This window comes from Archocentrus centrarchus, chromosome 10 (assembly GCF_007364275.1).
Source record: "Archocentrus centrarchus isolate MPI-CPG fArcCen1 chromosome 10, fArcCen1, whole genome shotgun sequence".
Taxonomy (NCBI): Eukaryota; Metazoa; Chordata; class Actinopteri; order Cichliformes; family Cichlidae; genus Archocentrus; species Archocentrus centrarchus.
Window position 1 is genome coordinate 19993461 of NC_044355.1, and position 21868 is coordinate 20015328.

Sequence of the window (21868 nt, forward strand, 5' to 3'; positions counted from 1 at the left end):
CCTTCGTAAGTCAGCCGACTTTCGAAGACAGAAAAAATTTATTTAAATCTAATCTTTTTAAATTATTAGTATAATTGAAATGCAAAGCACATGCAGCATAATGAATTTTTAGTCATGGACTGAGTGCAATATGAAGCCTATCTATGATACATCAACCCTCATCTGATACCATGACACAAGGTAGAGATCAGTAATGCATCAATGGAACTGCAAATGAGCCGTGCTCCCTCATAAGCCACTGTTATCAGAAACAACAAGTGACAGGAATATGAATCTGGACCATTGACTAATGTGACTACTGACAGTTTGTTCTCTGCCTGTGGCACTCAGAAAGGTATTTGCTCTCAACAGTATCCCTGCATAATAATCATGAGCAGTACTGTCATGCTCTTTCTGTTTTGGGCCATCTGCGGCATTAACATTACAATCAACGTCTCTCTCTTTAGCCAGCAGTCATCAGAGTCCTAGATCACAGATATGAGCATAAATATCTGGCTCTCTATCCCTCGCACAATAATTTCCATTTTTCTGCTACAAACACAGAAACCCACATGCTACATTCACACTCAGTCTTTCAGTAATCTTGCTTTCACTGCCTCCCACACAGGCATCTGTAAAAGAGCATGTGTGGTTCACGGGAGTAGTTTGGTCCACACTTGCAGAAACTGGCAGAATCAGAGCCCTTAATGTGTTACATCCTGTGTGTGCATTGTGCTACAGATCCCTGATAATTGCAGTTTTCCTGAAGGCGAGCCTCAAAGGCCAGATACTTCAAACAAATTAACACCTACATTCTTACTTGCATCCTGTGCAATCCTGAGTAAACAACTTTAACCGAAGCCAAATGCAACATGTCAACTGTGGAAGATGTCTGGGATTGTAATCTTGAATGTTACTTTTTTTTTTTCAGCTTCACATTTATGATTTTATTTTTCCCTTTAGCAGTGTTCCAAGATGTGCTTAGATAAGCTCAGTAGAAAAAACACACACACGCACAACAAAACAGTATTTTTGCTGTTGTCAAGCCATGGAATCTCATTTCATATCTTGCATCCCCCTCTCGTTCCCCTTCTTTTGAGCAGGTGAATGATTGCCAAACAGAAAGCAGCCTTTGCAGTGCAAACCCGTCCCATGCTGCTCCCTCCTCTCAGGGGATGGCCAAGGTCCAGGATGGACACACGAACGCACATGACAGGTACACAGTGCTACTTTCACTCTAGTTTGTCTCGGAACAAAATGCACATTCATCATTGTGTCCGAGTGTACTTGCCCTTTTATTTATGAATCTTTGTGTTCTCTACAGCACTGCAATGTTAGAGGAGAGCCAGGATGGTATGGACAGTGGTACCCTAAGTCCTGCCTCCGCTCGACAGGTCACCATCCAGCGCCACCCGACTCAAGGCTTTGGCTTCATTGCAGGCAGCCAGAGGCCTGTCATTGTACGCTCCGTCTCTGCTGGTTAGTGTGCGTGCTTGTGTGAGAAAGCGATAGGGTGATGGCACTTTGAGTAGAATCCATAATTGTTCAGAGTTTAAGTTTCTTTTCGTTGTATGTGTACGGTTTTGTGTTTCATCTGCAGACGGCCCCTCCTTTGGCAAGCTTCTTCCTGGAGACCAGATCTTGGCCATTAACGAGGAGACGGTGAGCGACGCGCCCCGAGAGAGAGTCATAGACCTTGTAAGGTAACATCCTTTACTGTCCCAGGAGGGAGGGGGGGAGGAGGGAGGAGTAGGGGGGGGGGGGGGGGGGGGGGGGGGGCGTCCAGGGCAGGTGTTCAGCAGGTGAAAGGGGCTTAAAGATGGTGAGTTAAAAGGAACAAAGTGTTTGTTTTTGCTGGTGAAGTCAACACAAACTTCAACACAAATGTGTGGATGAGTCAGTCCTTTTGCAGCTGAAGAACGGAAAGGAAACGGCAGTTATAAACTGGGGGCCTCCAAATGCCATGCAGTCCATGGCACTTTCTAACCCACTCCATTCTCTGTTCCATAGACGCTGCAAAGACACGATAGTTCTCACTGTGCTGCAGCCCCATCAGGTAGTATAATGGGACGCTCACTTTCTTTCATGTTACTGTCCTTCAGGATTTGGCTTACGCTCACTTTCAGTCTGAATCATGTACAAGAACTATACAGTACTTTGTCGCAACAGTACCCACCAGTGCAGTGCAGACACACATTAGTATTCACTGCCATGCTTTACACACTAGAGTAATTTCTTTTTCTGGTCACCCCTCAGAACAACTCTAAGTGGGCACATTAGCGCCTACATGAGACCTTATTAAATAAAGACTCCTGTGTGTATGCATAGATAAATTTAGAGAAAAAGGGAAAGTGCCATTTATTTAGCCAACTGACTAAACTGGACGGTGTTAGATGATGAAATACTGACATGAAAGTGTATGAAAGGAGATAAAATAAAAGTAATCCATTTGGTAATCTGAAAATCCTACTTTAACATGAATGATACATCCCTGTATTGATAATGCTGAAAATGAGCAATTCTTAAATACTATAAACAGGGTAAGGTAAATGTTCAGTTTGCACTTATGCAGTTATCACATTGCAGTAGCATTAGCCAGCTCTCCAACATTTCTCTGTAGTACCAGCAGTATGTGTCATCCTTTAAGCTGAGTTTCTCTCTCACTCTCTTCTTATCCTCAGTCACCTAAGTCTGCCTTCATAAGTGCAGCCAAAAAGGCCCGCCTGCGAACAAACCCGCCTAAAGTGCGCTTCTCAGAGCAAGTGTCCATCAGCGACCCGGACTCAGTAAGTTCAACTTGTCGTGTCTATCTGGTGCACATCCATGAAAACGCATGGCAGTACACTTTCCTCCGCCACCTGCTGTGCATTCTTTTTGTTTGATCAGAAATCCCAAAAGCTTTGAAAACCTTTAAGCATCCTCTTGCCGCCTTAGTTCAGTCAGTGTGTTTCTCCTGTTTGTGTGTCATGAGAAAGAGGCTTGAAAAAACAACCTGTAGGCTTCCTCTCTTCAAATCCATTTATACAACCACAGCATGACTTAGACCATGACTTAGTTTTTTGACCATTACAGTCCAACATTTCAACTTCTTACTCTGCTAATCAGCATCCACATGCTACAAATACCACTTTTTGTATGTGGTGGGGCTACCTCCAGAGCTGAAAAATTAAGCCTATGCTGAAGTATATACTTGAGCCACAGATGACATTGCACGTAAACATATGCAACAAAATCCGCCAGTAATAAAACCCACGATCATTTCTGTACAGCCCATAGTACCTTGTAAATCAAGAAACCACAGAGGGAAAATTAGCTTATGCTCTAAATAAGGTAAAGACAGAAACATAGCAGGCAATTGATAATCAATTAAAAAAAAAAATTCAGACAACTTTTTTCTATTTTATTTTCCTTTTTTTGTAAAGTTAATGTAAGAAGACAGAGAACACAATTGCTTACTGCAAGGACCACAAAGCCACTGATCTTTGAATAAAGGCAAGCAGCTCACTTTTCAATATTGATTTTACTACCTGCTCTGGATTTACAGTGGCAGTAGTCATCATCATGTGAACCCACAGGTTTCTTTTACATTTGAAAGTACAGAACACAGCAGATGAAAAAGCTGCAATTTTTAATAATCAGATATTTCGACCAAACCCCAAACTTATGCCAAAGCATGCATGCATAAGGGGAGTTGTTATGCCAGATGCACTTCCCAGGCAACCCCAAAGGGATTTGTATCTCTTCCTGGGATCAAACCAGGGATTTTTTGCTTGTAAGGCGAATATGTAAACCACTACACTGTGGAAACTTATTCTAAAGCATTTAACACCCTATGGCTCCTGATTAAAAGATCCAAAGTGTGTTATTGACCATCTGAAGGCTATCAGTGTGGGCTACCTAATTTGATGTGGAACGAGATAATGGCAATGACATGAATCAGTGGTGTTGAGTTGTGATTTGCTGCTCTCGGCACACTTTGCATGTGACAAACTGGCTCCAAATCACGGTCAACTAACAAGGACAAAGGTGGTGACTTGTAATGGGAAGTGATAGACCTGTTTGCAGAGTTGCTTCACCAGTGCACCCTGGCTTTAATGCTGCAGTATGGAGGAAGATCTGTTGACTCATAACTCAGGCTTCAGTTTCTTCCAATCTGCACGGAAGAACAGCTTGCTGAGTCTTTTGAATACTTAAGTTCTCCAAAAACAGACTGTTTGGGCATCTGCTGTGGACACAGCTCTCCGCTTAAACTAAATGCATTTTGTGAGTTAGATACTGTTGCAATAAATCCACAGCTCGCTGCTGTGACAAGCAATGCCTGCCTAATTTTCTTACAAATGTTGAGATAGATAGATAGAGAGAGAGACAGACAGACAGAGAGACAGACAGACAGACAGACAGACAGACAGATAGACAGATAGCACATGATTAATAATTTTTTTTTTTTGGCTGAGATTTATGGAGGACTTTTATTTGCTGAATCATTGTGACTCATCACATAAAAACTCTTAATGCTGTCTTATTACTCTACCTTCTTTTCTTCTGATCACTATTTGGCTATTTGAAACTACACAGTGACAACCTGGTCATTTTTAAAAAGGTGATATTGAGGGAAGAGTGCGTGTCACATCACATCTTAGCAAAAAAAAAGAAGAAGAAGAAATGAACTGCATATCGCAACTTTTCTTTTAACGAGTGCTTCGAGTCCAAGGCAGTAACCTTGAATAGTGCTTGTCCTTTTATGCTTCCCCCTTACCCTACTCTGTAGTGAGTGCTTTCGCTGCGATCATCCAATTTTCTTTGCATAGCATGCATATTGAATGGGTAGACCAGAGAAACTGAATAGGCCTTTCTTTGATCATGATACAATGCAAGGGTTGGGCATCATAAGGCAGGCTCTGAAGGCTGCTTCTAAGACTGTCCGGAGTTCCGTTAAGAATCTTTCCATTATTCTCATAAGGCCCCTTCGGTTCTTAGATGCTCCTTTTGCACTGCTTTTTATTGCCCTTAACCAACAAGTAAAGCTGATTGTGTTGATTTTTAAGCCAAATTAGCACACACCCACAATTTTTCTGTCTTAAACACAAGATTTTCTTCTCTTTCAGACAATGCTCAAGGACGACTCCTTGCTACTCATACCAAATGTGTTGAAGGTGTTCTTGGAGAATGGACAGATCAAGTCCTTTACGTTTGACAGCCGTACCACTGTTAGGGTATGTACTGACTGCAGCTGAGCACATGGGAAGGGCAGCAGGAATTATCACACCATTCTGTCAGTGACTTAGTGCAGCTATAATCATTACTTTTATTTGAACATGGGTTCAAATGACTAATCATATATGTGAAGTGATCACTCAGTGATAAACTGCAGCTCACTCATCATCTTTACTGTTTTGCTTGAAAAAAGCTGGAGAATACAGTTCAAGTTAGACGAAAAGAAAAAAAGGAGAGATAATAGTAGATGTCATTCATCATGCACACTTGTGCTGTTTTTTTTTTGTTTTTTTTGGCTTTGACATAAATTCATTTTGTAGCAAATAATTTGTTAAAGAACATTTTGGATCCGAATATGGAAAGATTATCAAAACACTCAAATCTTCATAAATAAATTAACAGTTTAACCACAAATCCGTCAAGCTAAGAGTCCTTTAAACTTTATCTAATTAATCATTGTTTTGAGAAAACACATTGACAAAAACAGCTTTAGTTTGATGAAACTTTCTCCTGGCAGTTTTCTGGAATGTAAAATCTCATTAAAGTGATTAAGGTCATAAAGCAACAAATGAATTCAGTCAGACAGAGGTCATTTCTGTCTCTATGTCAGCCTCTAAGATGAGTCTGACATCTCTGAGCAGACTCATTAAATGGACTCTATTAGATTTCACAAATCTCTCCTCCGCTCATGGAGGGTGAGGGAGAAAAGAAAAAAACCCAGAAGCACTTTAAAGGAAGACGGAGGAAGCTCTCTCTCCTGTCAGCCTAATTAAATGGAATTCTAGCATAATAAGAAAGCTCAGATCAATAATACAATACCACAGATTAAATCAATTGTACAATAGGATGCCTACTTGTATGGCTATTAGAGTCTGTCAACTAAAGAAGCTTCCCTGCAGTGTTTTAGGCTGCAGTCTTTGGGTCCTTCACTTCATAGTGTGGCTTCCCCTAGTGTCATTTAATGCAAACCACGCAGATCAATAGTGTTAAATCTGCTTATCTTTTAGGGACAGCTATTGCTTGGAATACATCAGCACAAGTCAACTAACTTCTTCATGGGGTGGCCACAACCTTTGGTGTGCTTACTTTATTTTGCAGCACTTAATAAGCCTCCATTTTGAAATTTATAGCCAAAATACAGTAAAATGACTACAATAGACTCCTTTTTATGACCATGCATCTTAGAATGCAAAGAAATTATGAAACCTTATCCCGAGGCATTGCCAACAGCAAGAAGTGATAAGCCATAAATGTCCCCTTAGATGGTATTCGCTGCATTTTAGAAAGATGATACAAGAAGCTCTACATCGTTCATAGATACTGATCTGCACAGAGGTAAAATGCTTTCCCTGCACATTCCAACATGCAGACATTATTCTCTTAAATTGGTTGCACTCACTGTGCAGAATATAGAATATCTATAAAAGCTCTCTACTGCACAAAATGACAAACATAATATCAAAGTAAAGAGCTGTAACAGAAAATACTCACCACAAGGATATCAATGACAAAATGCACTGTATAAACATGGGGGGAGTTCAAGGTGAAAGTAGCCTCTGTACATTGAATATGTATATTTGATGTGGCTTAATGTATTCTTACTGAGGCAGTGAATCCCACTCTCTCATCTGCTTCAATCTTGCTGCCTCCAGGATGTGATCTCCTCCCTGCAGGACCGCCTTTCACTGCGCTACATCGAGCACTTTGCGTTGGTGCTGGAGGCAGGTGGTCTGGACCAGAATCAGAAGTTGCATCTGTTGCAAGAGAACCAGCCACTGACACATGTAAGAAACCCATAATGAATAAGAAATAGAATGCTTTAAATTACATACATATGTATGATAAAAGGGATTTGCAGTATTAAAATGAATAATATAAAAAAGACTACCCACCAAAGCCTGTTGACATTGAAAAGATTTTGAAAGAATGTTGGAGACTTTTCCAGATGTTTAAACGTCTCACCTCAGGTATTTGACTCAAAGAACATCTGGAAAGAGACATCCCTTTATGGCTAAATTTAAATGAAAGTGAAAGGACACTTTTCCCTATCAATAACTCTGAAGTCCTCAAATAGCCAGTAGATTTAAACATGACCCTTGTTACTGTGAAGCAGTGTTGCTTACTGCTACACTAACATGCTGCACTACCTTTAGGAACAATACATTTTGACTGTCCAAAGCTTCCTACAAATAAGCTTACCACACAACAAATAATGAGACATAACCCCCTGAAAGACACTTTATTAGGTATGCCTCACTGGTGTGGAGTTGGACCCCTTTTGCCTTCAGAACTGCTTTAATTCTTTGTATTCTGAGATTAAATAAGCTCAACATGGACCAAAATAAGATTTTGGTCCATGTTGACATGATAGCATCACGCAGTTGCTGCAGATTTGTCAGATGCACACCCATGGTGTGCATCTCCCATTCCCCCACATCCCAAAGTATAGTTAACTTATTGGCAAGTTTAAGAACTCAGTTTGAGTTAACCCATCAGAAGATGAGTACACTGTTGTCATAAGGGGATGGACAAGGTTAGCAATAATACTCAGATGGGCTGTGGTGTTTAAATGATTCTCATTTGGTACAAAGTGTGCCAATAAAAAAATCCCCCGCACCATTACACCATGGCCACCAGCCTAAACTGTTGACACAAGGTAGAATGGACCCATCCAAATGTCGCAGCAGAAATTGAAACTCATCAGACCAGGTAATGTTTTTCCAATCTTCTGTTGTTCAATTTTGGTGAGCCCCGGTGAATTGTACCCTCAGTTTCCTGTTCTTAGTCACCCGAGTAGCACTCACTGTGGTTTTCTGCCGCTATAGCCCATCTGCTTCAAGGTTCAATGTGTTGTGCATTCAGAGATGCTCTTCTATGTAACTTGGTTGTAACAAGTGGTTATTTGAGTTTCTGTTGCCTTTGTATCTGCTTGAAGCAGTCTGGCCATTCTCCTCTGATCTTTGGCATCAATGAGCCATTTTTTTCCCAGAGAACTGTGCTCACTGGATATTTTCTCTTTTTTCAAACCATTCTCTGTAAATCTTAGAGATGTTGTGTGGGAAAATCCCAGTAGATCAGTATTTTCTGAAGTACTCAGACCTCCTCGCCTGGCACCAACATCCATCCCATTTTCAAAGTCACTTAAATCATCTTTCTTCACCACTCTGATGCTCAGCTTGAAGTTCAGTGGAATTGCCAAGATGGTACAGGTTCATGGTGCATTCATGATTCAGTCCTCTCTCTTCACTTATGGAAAATGATGCTGTAAAATGTGAATAAAATCAAAGACTTTGATATGTAGTTGATACAGTTGTATTCCCACAGGTGGTGCATAGAACCTATTTCCAAGGGATGAAGTGTCTGTTCCGCATTTGCTTCTTCCCCAAGGACCCTGCAGATCTGTTAAGAAGGGACCCTGCTGCATTTGAGTACCTTTATATACAGGTAAAGCACTGTATTAAAGGAAGGTTAAAACAGATGTCATTCAGTCTTGTGATACTTTTGAAGGGTTGTCTCCTCAAAAAGCTGGGGGTTATCAAGTATCAACCAAAGCTAATAGGTTCTTATCAGCAGTTTTCTTTTAGCTTTTCTTTTTGTATATGAAATAATAGAAACAAATAGAAGCTGCAACATGCAATTAAATTAATGGTCAGATGATTAAAGCATCCCAGCCTTAAAAAAAAAAAAGCAGTTTGCACTCAGCATTATGCAGATAACATGTCATCATGTCCTCACAGAGTCGCAATGATGTCATCAAGGAGCGTTTTGGCATGGACTGGAAATCGGACGTCACGTTACGATTGGCCGCACTTCATATCTACATCACTGTGTCCTCTGCAAGGCCCAATCAGAAGATCTCCCTCAAGCATGTTGAGTAAGTCCACAAAAAAATGAAGATATGAGGAATTATGAGGGGAAAAAAAAACTAATGTATTGCATTCTTAACCTCATTAACTTTTTTGAGTCCCATAGTACTGTTTGATCATTCAACAATATCGAAATGATTAATAATTAATCCCAACAGTATTAAAAACTCAAACTACTCGAGGATCATTTTCTCCAGGTCATTATGAGAAAAAGAAAGCCATTGCTTTGTGAAATTACATCTCTCCCTCAATTCGCTCGCTTATTCTTCGAAACCTCAACCTAGCAAGTAATTAGCTTCGACTATCACAACCACAGAAGCAGAACAGGTTCAGTGAGCTTGTAATAGACTTAAAGTAGCCATGTCAAACCAGGGCTGCAGACGATGTAAACTAGGCTCTCTGTGTCATCCCATGGGATGAAGAAACCATCTTTGTTCCTACAGTTATGACATCTTTCTGGTACTCTTGCACTGCACTGTGTTTGTCTTTTGTGTATACCTCTGCCTTCCTTCTCTTTTTTTTCTCTCCCTGTCACAGGAAAGAGTGGGGTCTAGAGCCTTTCCTTCCACTCACTCTACTTCCAACGGTGAAGGAGAAGAACGTGTGCAAAACTCTTTCTCAATTGCTGAAGACGTACCAGCATCCACCGCCATCGGGGAACAAGGTTTCTCCATTTAAAACAGTCCAACACTAAAAACCATTTTAATAACTGAAGTATCTAGGTTCTTTTTTCATGATTTTATTGTCTTTGGTTTTATAATTATATGTGTGTGTGTGTGTGTGTGTGTGTGTGTGTGTGTGTGTGTGTGTGTGTGTGGGTGTGTGTGTGTGTGTGTGTGTGTGTGTGTGTGTGTGTGTGCAAATACTCTATTATTGATTACTATTAATGCAAATCTCAACCCTCTGCTGGTTCTTTAAAAGAGATCTTAGCTTTTTGTGTTAAATGTTTATGTCTGCTTGATTCCTTCATCCTTATAGATCTAACTGTTGCATAAGACTTTATTGGCAAGAGCTATGGCTCAAGAGTGCCCCTAAGAGGATGTAGCGAGCACTGGAGCTGCACTTCTCTTTAAGATGAGACCTTCTTCTTTATCATTCTGTTTACAGGTCCCTCCACTCCAAGGAAAGCTGCAGTACATGCGTGTGCTCAATGACCTTCCACCTTTTGGTGGAATACTGTTCCATACTGTTGGACTGGTAACACATTTTTGAATCATTCAATAATACAACCGCACCTCTTTTGCAAATTGTCTCACTCCCTGTTTTTGAAACTGTGCATGTACAAAGCTCACTTTTTCAATGCAAATGCACACATTGAACATTTTTACAACAAATTGTTAAAACAGCAATTTACAATGGCATCTGTTAAAATATCCATCTGTCCATAAAGCTTCTGTGTTCTTCTGCAGGAGGAGAAACAATCAGCTACAACCTTGCTGGTGGGTCCTCGACATGGCATTAGTCACGTTATTGACCTTAAAAACAACCTCACGACGGTTCTGGCCGAGTTCAGTAGAGTTTCCAAGATCCAGCTCTACCGTGAGAGCCAGGGAGTGGCTCGTGTAGAGGTGACAATTCATGAGGCCAAGGTATTACAGCAAAGTCTCAAAAGATTCAGATTTTAAAAGTTTTTTTAAAAATTATAATAGCAAGACACATTTTAATGAAATTTCTCTCAAGTTTCAAATTTTACTTAGGAAATGCTAAAATTAAGGCAAACTGGTTAGCAGTTAGATTCCATCTGGTCAGTGCCTGTTCCCTATTAGTCTCCTAATTCCCTTCCTTACCATCCCCTACAGCCTTTGGTCCTCCTCATGGAATGGCCTGATGCCAGTAACTTTGCGTGCCTCATCTCCGGTTACTACAAGCTTTTTGTAGATCCTAAACGTACAATCTACTTTCGAACCCCTGGTCAGTCACAGCTGACCAAAGCAGGTATGTATTTTTGGCCTCTATTGTTCATTTGTAAAATGTAAATGTAAAACTATAGAAAACATTCTTTACTTAAAAGCTTAAGATTAACAATATCACATACTCAGAGTTGTATAAGTGTCAGTTTCATATTAGACACTGCATGTCAGGAAACTGGCAATCTTCATTATATGTTCAGTCTTCATGGACATTGATGGACGCTGCTTGAAATCATTACCTTATTAGCCAGGTTATCCTGGAAATCCCATCCCATGGCGCCCTCTGCTGTCTCTCTTCTCATCTGCATTTTGACTCATTTGGAAAAGAGTTTCTTTTTCACAAGCAGTAGTAACACTGTGAAACATAAAAGTGAATTGTATTTTTGCTGTAATCATAAACATTTGCTGTTCAAACATGAACAGATCTGCTTCCATCTCCTGTATCGGCCTTTAGTCTATATCAAAGAGGAACTGTACCATTCTATCATCACATTCCACCAGAATCTAACTTTCTAACCTAAAACAAACTTCAAACGTTCAATTTTCATTTTTGCAATAAATAATCCCCATGTGACCACCAGCTGTCACCTGCTTTTCCATCTGGATCTTCTCTGTCCCCACTAGTTCTTAACTCCTCAAACTCTCCACTGCTCTGACAATTCTATCCTCAGATTACAGAAGTTCCCACCATGCACACCCACGCTCTGGAACAACCGGCTTGCCAAGTGGAGGGCGACGAGGGGACGAGAGGGAAAGCTCGCACAGGGAGTCAGGGTCTTCAAGGGCCGTAGTTCCTGCAGAACCTCAGCATCTAGGCCTGTGTCACGTCCACCTTCGAGAACAACAACAATTTCAGGACCTCCAAATACATGCTGAAGCTGAACTCGACATCAATGAGAACTTTATTTCGCAGGAGACACCAGGACGACCCCGCACCAAGTCAGATCCCACCCAGCAGAGTACAGAGGAAATAGCCGGGGTTTTAGAAAGCCCAGCAGTGGAGAATGCAGGATTTAGAATCCGAGCCCAAACAATGGGTCAGTCCCAGAAAACTTCACGATACTTCTGTGACTCCTGCAAAGCCAGGCTTAGGGCAGAGGGTCTGTCACCTGCAGCGAACAGCAGTGGAAGCTCGGGGAAACACTGCTCCAGTGCTTGTGCCTCCCGAGATGGAGGTGCTGTTGACCTGACGGCTCTGCCACCACCACCTGGGAATGAAGAAGAGGACGAGGAAGTGGTAGATGGTGGAGGACAGAAACTTCAACCACCACCACCTGCTATTGCTGCCCCACCACCTGGCTTCAGAGACAACAGTTCTGATGAGGATGACCCAAAGAGAGGGAGGAAGGCTCGTACCGGTGCCAGCACCGGTGTCGCCTCTGGAAAGCTGTCCCAAGCAAAGGAAGATGTGCCTGTGACACTTATTGATAATGTGGCCACAAGAACGGTCCGAGATCATGCCCAGGAGCTCGATGATGCTCTGGTGTCCACCTTACAGGCGCTTGAAGCTTTGGCTGCCTCTGAGGATTACCCCCATCACCCTCAACAGCCAACACAGACTGCAGGTCAACAACCTCAGTCATGCCATGGTTCTGAAAATACACATTTACAAAACAGGCCATGCATTATGTACTGCAAGTGTACAGTATTACTGTATATTTGCAGTACATCATCTTTATTAATGTCCAAATAGAAAGATATTCAAATCAAGCTGAAAAATGATATTGATTGTATCATTTGAAAAACAGTAGATTTTGCATAAATAAGGAAGCAGTAGCTGCTTATTACACAATGTTGTGTGCCTAAAAAAAGAACAAGTAAAAAACAAGCCAACTGAATTTTTATATTTACTTAAAATAGAGTGAGAAATATGCACTTAACACTCATAGAGCTCTACAGAGTACTCTTATGTCTTGTGTGGAAAACCCATTGATGCATAAAATTAGCTGAAGAGGCAATAGATTTGATCCCAACTGATTTTCCATTTTGTTATCACAATTATATCAGTCAACTTCTATCAATTTCTACTAAAAAAAAAAAAAAATATTTTTTTTTTTTCTTGGGTTAACCTAATATTGTGCTATGTTGCTCTCCTCTTTAGGCCTGATTGTCTTAGCTGCTATTACGCCTGAGTCATCACTGGACTCAGGCCATGAGACCAACTCTTCTGAGCTGACAGACGTTTCTGAGATGGTGTCGGCTATGAAACAGAACCAGAACCAGGCATACCTGCTGGCTCACCATATCAACAAGGATCGTATCCTCTGCCGCCGCGACTTTCCCCTGGCAATTCCTGGTTGCACTGCAAAGACCATAGGGACTGGAGCCTTCTCTGTGGGTCAGATTCGTGCTGGCTGTCCACCCAAGCAAGTAATCCTGAGCAAGACTGTTCCCTTTAAAGTCAGCCCGAGTCAGGACACTGCAGTCCTCAGTGTTGTGACAGAACAGGCGGGCAATCAGGAAACTACTCAGACTGAACCAAAGGGGGAATTAAAAGCAACCACCAAAGCAAACACCCCAGAGCCCCCTTCTAAACCACCTTTAGAACTTAATGGTTCTGATGCTTCACAGACAGCCAAAGTCAGCAAAGATCAAAAGTTATTCAATTCTTCTGGGGAAACAGTGAGTGAAAATCTCTCTGATGGTATAAAGGGGAAGACAACAGCACCTCTTAATACAGACCCTACAAATAAAGCCTTACCTATTCTCTTGTCTGTGGACAGAACTGCCACTGCCAAGATTTCCCCCCCTAATATGTGCCAAGATGCCAAGACTGCCTCTAGTGAGACCATGAAGCCTTCCGCCTCAACAGAACTTCTGCCAGTTGATGATCTTTTCTGTACTTGTCCAGTACAACATGAGTCTACATCTCAACTAAGACTGAAAGACCCACAAGTCCAGAAGATAGTGGTGTTTCAATCCTCCTCCCCCACAGATGATGAGCGTCTTCGAGCCAAAGGCCTCCAGCTTGCTAATAACAAAGAAAATGCAGTGAAAGTAGGAGCAGATCCGAATTTGGCAAAACCCAGCCCACAAATACAAACCAAGTACTCCCCTTGTTTGCCTGCAAAAGCAGAGAGAAAAGAAGCAGCTGAAAGTACGACTGAGGGTGCCCAAGGCAAATCCCACCCTGAGTCACAGAAACTCCCAGTGAAATCCTTACCTATTTTAGATGATCCAACAACCCCTAGCCACTCTGTAGATAAAGTCTCTACTCTCCCTGCCAGAGACTCAAAGAAGCAGAGCACTGGTAAGGGAAAGTCCCAGCGCAGTGCTCCATTCCTGAGCTTTAGAAACCTTCTTTCAGCCACATTTCCAGCGAGAATGCGAAGAGAAACAGATGAGCGAAGGGCTCAGCTGCAGAAAGTTCGCCAGTATGAGCTAGAATTTTTAGAGGAGCTCCTGAAACCCAAGTCATCGCAGGGAGAATTTTTGCCCCAAGGATCTTCACCTGTGCCCTCAGGAACTCCGTGTTCCTGCCAGCTCCGTTCCAGTCCACTCCTTAAGGCACCAGGAATCTCCAGGGAGCAGCGACGCAGTTGTGACTGTAAGCGAATGTGTAGGGGCATGCGACTACCTGACACACCAGTTGGCTCTACAACAGAGACGCAAAACAGAGGCAGAGAGAGAACTGTCTCGAAGACCCCTCCGGCAGTCTCCAAAGCCCCTCAAACCCAAGGTGCTACAAGGAGACCTCAGACTTTAGAGATCAAAACCACACGAATACGATCTACCAGTCTTGAGTCAAGAGAGCCAAGAGGGGAATATGGCTCCTGCTTGCCCACCTGTACTTCTCAAACAGATTGCATGGGAGCACCTCAATATAAGAAGCTCCAGAGGCGCTACAGCATTGGAGAACTGGACAACAGCACTAGCACACCTGTGTATGCTGAGGTGAAACCCAAAGCCAAAAGTCTCGAGAAGGAAATGGAGAGAGTGAGAGCCACAGGGCTAAGGCTCCCCACCCCAGTAGAGCCAGTCCACACTCAGTCCCACCAGGAGGGAAAAGGGAAAAAGGGTGTGTTTTTCATTCAAGGAGAGGAACTACTGCGTGAAAACAAAGAAGGGACTGGTGAGGTGTTGCTCACCATACCTAGTGAAGACAGTGATGACAAAGATAAATGCTGCTCATTCTGTTTTTGCTATAGAAAGTGTGAAGCTGCAGATGAAAGCAGTGAGAAGGATGAACTTTCATACTCAATACCCCTTCAGGTCCTTCCAGGCATGGAGTTGGACTCACGTACCTTTCCTGTCGTAAGCAAAACACTCCAGGTTCTTAATGCAGAGGACTGCAGCGGAGATGAAGAAGAGGTGGAAGAGGAGGAACCTCAGACACAGGAGATTGACCTGAGAGCCTGTGGTACACTGGAGGCGAGTCTAGCTCGGGTACAGGCTTTACAGGGGAAAACATTCAGCTTGCCTGACGGTTTTCTAAATGCTCAGTTGGATGCTAATGAGTTGCTGGCTATCCTGCGTCACTGTGCTAACACCCCACAAGCTGAGGGTGAGGCTCGCCTTCAACCCTCACGGATTACAGAGTACAAACAGGAATTGGCAGTACGCTTCAAAGAATTCAGAGCATCATGTCGGAGAGTGGCAAGCGTTGAAAAAAGTCCGACACGTATGCTTGCTGTTGTCACAGCTAGCTTTCAAGTGTTGTGTGAACTAACTCAGACTTTCATCAAACTGGTCAGAGGGGTTCGTTCAGAAGCCCAAAGGCTGCAACTGTTGAGAAAAGTCGAGGAAGTTGCCATCAATTACACTTTGCTGCTGCGTGCAGCAGAAGAGTCAATGGGGCACTCAAGCAGCTTACCGACGAAAACAGTGAGCCCTCAAGTTTCCTCCGGCGCCAATAACATGAGCTCTCTCACTCGACCCATCAAAACTCTGCCTTCCCAGTAAGAATAAATCAGAACAGTCCAGAATGTGGGTGGCAACTCTACCTAAATTCATTGTTTATTTATTTATTGTTTACATTTTTTACAAGATGTGCAATGAATCATCCTCAGTAAAAATTGCAATGCAACTGTTCCATCACATGTTTACAGGCCCTGAGGTAGCCTTGTGGATGTTATTATGAAGTAGAAAGATACACCAAACTAATGCACAATGGAATAAGAACCCTATACAGACTGGGTGATACAGGGCTAATCACCTCATATCAATATTCACAATATACATAATTGATTATAGTATAATATTTTATATGTAATGTATATTTGAGTTGTGTCTACCTAGCAAATAATATAAGGTTTTGTGAAGAAAAAAGGTGAAGAATATATTTGAAATGTATTGAAATAATAGAACTATAAAAAAAATTATAATACATCAGAAATAAATGTATGCTTTGGACAAAAATATTTCAGAAATATCGTCAAGTATAGCGACTTCTGTAAATTACGTAGTCCAAAGGGTTGGCTGGTTGGTTAGACGGTGTTAGATGGTGTTTGTGTTTATTGAATTTTATGTTGTAATGCAAACTGGTCTCTGCTAGCTATGTTGACAGTGTCTGAAATACTGATACAAGAGTCAAAATGTAAGTGACAGTGTTGGAAAATGAAAAGCATTCAAAGATAAGTATGAATAATTAACTACACTGATCAACACATGCCCTTTCTCTCACTATAAAGGTGCAGGTATGAAACAGACCTGCTCAGGGCAGACAATGTAGCATAGAGTCAAACCACAATTAATCACTGTACAGTAATGAGTGTTGTTACCTCATTCTGCTGCAGAGAAGGCGTACCCACAACATGCTTAGTGTATTTTACACTACCACTAATCCATAGCTCACTTGCACCTCATCGATTGTGAACGATAGTTTATACACGCCCATTTGCAAGTGAGGAGGCTTATCCCTAGGACTTTGCACAACCTCTGAAATTAGTTCTGAAGTTGAAATGTATCTTTTAATGTTTGATTCGGTGGTTTCAAGAGACTCAGCGCCACTATTTTTTTTTTTTCCACAATTCATCTCCTAAAAGTGAACACTTGATCAATTTTAAAAGATCCCCCGTTTTTATTTAGGTTTTCAGAGACAGTATAAACCAATTTGCTTTCTATGTGCTGTTACACATTGTGCAATCTAGCAAATATATAAGAAACACATAAAGTAGTTTTCTATGTATTTTAATAAAACTAACACATTATTTCCTGTCTGAAATCTTCTTTGTGTCTCATCCTCTTGTTATTCCTGGAAGGTAATCAAAGAGGCTTTATAAGTTATGGCAGCCTAACATGTGCACTGGATAGGCTATTAAAAGAAAGTGCTAGTAAAAAGAGCTTGGACAGTCATTTTGGACATAGAGGAACATTTTACTCCAGTTAACCGGAATTTAAATGTTTTTAAAACACAACACGATGACATTATTTTCTTTTAACAAAAACTAAACCAAATGCAGAAGCAATGTCTCAAAAACTAAGTTCACCCTGTGATTCAGCAGCTTGTAGAATTACTTTTAGCAGGAATAACTTGAAGCCCTTGTTTTCTGCATGACTTATTCATATTTTGTGTTGTTGTGGAGGAATTTTAGCCCACTCTTCTTTACAAAGTCGTTTCCTTTCTTTGAGATTTACGTTTGTTTATGCACAGTTCTCTTTAGAACCCAGCACAGCACGTCAATCGAGTTGAGGTCTGGATGTTGTAGCACCTTGATTTTTTTACTTTTTCGGCCATTCTGTTGTAGATTTGCTGTTGTGTTTGGGATCACTGTCCTGTTGCATGACCCAGTTTCAGCTAAGTTTTAGCTGTCAGACAGATGGCCTTGTGGTTGACTCTAGAATACTTCAGTATGCAGAGGAGTTCATGGTCTACTCAATGACTGCAATGCCGATATGCTGGGTTTGGGTTTCCTCAAATGCGGTGCTGTGTATTATAGACAGACATCTGCACTTTAGTCTCATCGGTCCAAAAGACATTGCTCTAGAAGTCTTGTGGTTTGTTTGGATGCTGCCATGAAGAGGCTTTTTCTTGATAACCCTTCCATACAAGCCTTACTTGTTCATTCTTTTTCTAATTGTACTGTCATTAACTTTAACATTTAATATGCTAATTGAGGCCTGCAGAGTCTGAAATGTAGCTCTTGGACTTTTTGCAGTTTCTCTGAACGCTGCATTGTCTGACCTTGGGGCGGATTTGCTGGGAAGAGTGGCCGCTGTCTTGAATGTTTTCCACTTGTCCACACATCTTCCTCACTGAATTGAATGATGGATTTCAAATCATTTGGAAAATGTTTTATAACCATTCCCAGACTGATTGGCAGCAACAGTTGGTTCCCTAAGATCATCGCTGACAACTTTCCTCTTTGGCATTGTGTTAACACACGCCTGAATGTTGCAGGCTGGCAAACTGACAAAACCTCTGCTTTTATAGAGGTGCTCACACCTGCTGATGATCAGTTAATCAAGTGCATTTGATTAGCAGCACCCAGCTGCTGCTTACCTTCTTAATCCCTATGAAAGCAGTGAGGGTGTACTTAGTTTTTCACACACTGTTTCTGCATTTTGGCCTAATCTTTGTTAAATAAATAATGAAATGCTGTAATATGTAATGTGTTGTTGTTCATCTGAGACTGTATTTACCTGCAGCATCAAGCACACTGATGAAGGCCAAAATATTAGCATGCTTGTTGGCATGGCAATATCAATTAATAAAATTGACATTTGTCAGTAATTTCCCAAAATAAATTATATCACAGTGTTCCTATAAATTTCCTATAAAGCTATCTTTTTCATTCATTGTATTTTTTTTTAGAATGAATTTAGCTTTGATTACAGAAATATAGCTCTGTATGGTTCTACATTACCCTCAAAATATAAATAATTATCAATAATAGCAAATATGGCACTTCTATAACACCCATTTTATATGAGAGTTTTACCTTCAACATAAAAATAAAAACCAGGCCATCAGCATTGTTGTCTTGGTTTTTACCAGCACTTTCTTCTAACAGTTTTTCCTGTTGATGTGTCATTTCCATAACCATATGCAGTGTTTTCTTCTTCACTGTACTGCATGCTTCCCTTTACATATTAGACTTTCAGGGGCAGATACTTTTGAAGGTAATGAGACTATTTGTATTGATAATTTTCCACTTTTAAAGTGGAAGAAGCAGGCAAGACTGAAAGGGTATGGTGGCAATATATTAATGTTTTGAAAATGATATTCGGTATGGAGATGTATAATTTTACAATGAAAATGTAAATAACAAGATGAAACGTTTAAAAGAATAGCAAACACTTTTGAAGCATCACTTGTATTCAGATTTATCCAACACTACACTATTTTGTAAATAGGACAAGATGAAACATATCTGTACGGTAATTATTTATAGTAGTATTGTAACATAGTGACTAATAGCAAAACATATATTTTAAAGAATATATTATGAGTATAAAGCATGGGACATGTTTATTTTTATAATCAAAAATATTAGACAATGTTCTCTCATCAGCACATTTCAACATTATAATAAACATTTTCTGTGGTTGTCATTGTTCCAGTTGCTTTGCTTAAACTGTGTGGATTAGTTCTGTGTTTCATTCACACGATGAGCTCACCCTGACCTGATCCATTGTTTCTTTATGTGCACCTATTCATTCCTGTCTTTATTTACTGTCAATGATCTTGTCGTCACTGTGGTCTCCTGTCTGTGTACAAGTTAACTCATGTTTTAAGAGCAATAAAGCATATTATATAAACTCTTCCAGAGAATTTGGAAATGACGTTGCATGCACTAAAGCCAAGTTAGAATGACTTCACATAAGTACGTCATGTGAAAGATAAACCAGGAAACATCTCTCCTGCTACTGCACGCAGGTTCTTGTTGCTGTCTTACTGCCTTTGGCCAAAACTGATGTTGACTTAGCCGTGCAAACGTCACTGGCTCGGCGCAATGCCATCTGCTGACATGGATTTGTGTTGCATGTATTTTCCTGTGCTGTTCTTATTGCTATATATTCAAAATCAGCTCTAGCCACAACCAGATTAGTTTAAAAATAAAACCAACAACGACAACAACAGCTGTCGGTAGATGTAACAGAGCATTTTTTCCAGGAAAGAGGTTTAGTTTGTTAGCCCTGAGATGAGGAGGAAGTCTGGGTTTTCTCTTCCAGAAAGAGGACTAACTTAAACTGACAGACCCTGTAAACTTAACCCGCTCGCTGGTTTCTCTCTGACTCCTCCCTGAACCAACTGTCTGACACTCAGTTTTAGACCTGCACGATTATGACCAAAATTATTATCACAATTATTTTGATCAATATTGAGATTGTAATTATTTGTCATGATTATTCACTGATGATAGTGACAAAAAAAATGTTTTCATTGTCATGTAAAAAAAAACAAACAAAAAAAAAACACTGCTTTCACATCTTCAGGGGTGCCAAAAAACAAAATGAAATCAACAGGGCAGTACTTTCAACTTTACACTGTGCTGCACTCCTGTTAAAAGACAAATAAGGTGTTCAGTCACCTGAATCAAGTGCTTCTCCTAAAAGACTCCCACTCAATTCACTGTAGCTGCATGATAGGTGTGAATAAAACTCACAGCATAAGTACTCGACAGAGATCACTCTGCACACACACACACACACACACACACACACACACACACACACACACACACACACACACACACACACACACACACACACACACACACATTGCTATGTTTTGTGTATGGCACAGGTGTTTCCACTTTGGCAAAATAACTGCGTGAGGGGATGACATATCTTTTGTCCAGCGTGTTGACCATTTTCCTGAAGCCTCTGTTGCTCACCATGTTTAGCGGATGCATACCTTTGGCCAAATGGAATGTGATTGCGTGGGTGATTTCAGTGTCTCTGTGAGCTGGATGGCTACACCGATGTGCTCCACAGGCTCACTTTCACAGACATCTGAGTTACGCTGGACAATTCACATCAGCAGCCATCTCATTGTTGTTCTTGGCCTTCATACATTCATCATACTGCAGTTTGCAGTGTGTTTTCAGGTGCTCTTTGCATATGAGTTCTTCTTGGTTGACGTCACTTGTACTAAATCTGAAGTGTTGCCAAACAACAGATGATGATCCATTTTGAGGGACAAAGCCTTTTCACCTTATGCTCTGCCATACATTTGCCAGAATCCCTGCATGTGCACTGCACATGCAGGGATGTGGTCTGGTGCTGATTTGGGAAGCACTTGATTTGCTTTAACTTTGCGTTCTATTGGCAGAGCATGGATTTTCAATACCGCTCAATCATGTTCATTTGATTGTGAAAAAGCCAAAAGTGTGATCAAGATTAAAATGTGATTAATTATGCAGCCTTATGAAACCCTGTTGATTTGATTTCCTCGTTTATATGGCCAAAGCACAAGGCAGAGGACATACAGGTTTATATCTTTACATACATGAAATCCCAGCTAGATATTAGCTTCTTGTTATGTTTGAGATCAGCACTTTTATGATCAGTCATTGATGACAGGACATAGACGGCCATCAGTGAACATCGTGGATTTATTTTCAGCTCAAAATAAAATCTAGATTCTATATCTTTCTAATACTGTGACTCTGCAGACAATTAAGCAGCTGTCAGTCAGTTTCTCTGATTCATTTGCCATATGCTGCTGTAGCAATCACTGTTCAAATAAAAATTACTGCATGATATGGAAATCCAGTTATATAACTGAAGCATGCAGAAAATTAAATGCCACATCTAGTTCCAAACTTTTTAAAAAATTGTTTTTTTCAAATCACTTTTTACACATTTACAGCAATTAAATGTAAAGCTGAATATTAAAACTATCACAGGAACACACTTATCCCTGATAGAATTATTTCACAGCATCTTCTTTGGGATTATTTAAGTGAATGTGAACTTCGACATATTTTCACCTAAACGTGTCTTACTGGGTCT

The 21868-nt window shown here is 40.9% G+C and overlaps 1 protein-coding gene across 1 annotated transcript; it reads left to right on the forward strand.

Annotated features, from left to right (window-relative positions):
• The first annotated feature begins 1088 nt into the window (after positions 1 to 1088).
• frmpd3 (FERM and PDZ domain containing 3) lies at positions 1089 to 16111 on the forward strand. Its single transcript, XM_030739546.1, has 15 exons — positions 1089 to 1195; positions 1304 to 1458; positions 1580 to 1682; positions 1990 to 2035; positions 2661 to 2765; positions 5085 to 5192; positions 6846 to 6977; positions 8518 to 8637; positions 8931 to 9067; positions 9597 to 9723; positions 10167 to 10256; positions 10469 to 10648; positions 10859 to 10994; positions 11641 to 12534; positions 13071 to 16111. Exons 1-15 carry the CDS (start codon positions 1155 to 1157, stop codon positions 15869 to 15871), a joined length of 5175 nt encoding a protein of 1724 aa, XP_030595406.1. The 5' UTR covers positions 1089 to 1154; the 3' UTR covers positions 15872 to 16111.
• The last annotated feature ends 5757 nt before the right edge of the window (positions 16112 to 21868 follow it).

Coding starts and splice junctions, on each gene's coding strand:
- frmpd3 (XM_030739546.1), top strand. CDS start 1,155: ATGGCCAAGGTCCAGGATGGACACACGAACGCACATGACAG. Junction 2,766..5,084: donor CCATCAGCGACCCGGACTCA/GTAAGTTCAACT, acceptor CTTCTCTTTCAG/ACAATGCTCAAGGACGACTC. Junction 5,193..6,845: donor ACAGCCGTACCACTGTTAGG/GTATGTACTGAC, acceptor TGCTGCCTCCAG/GATGTGATCTCCTCCCTGCA.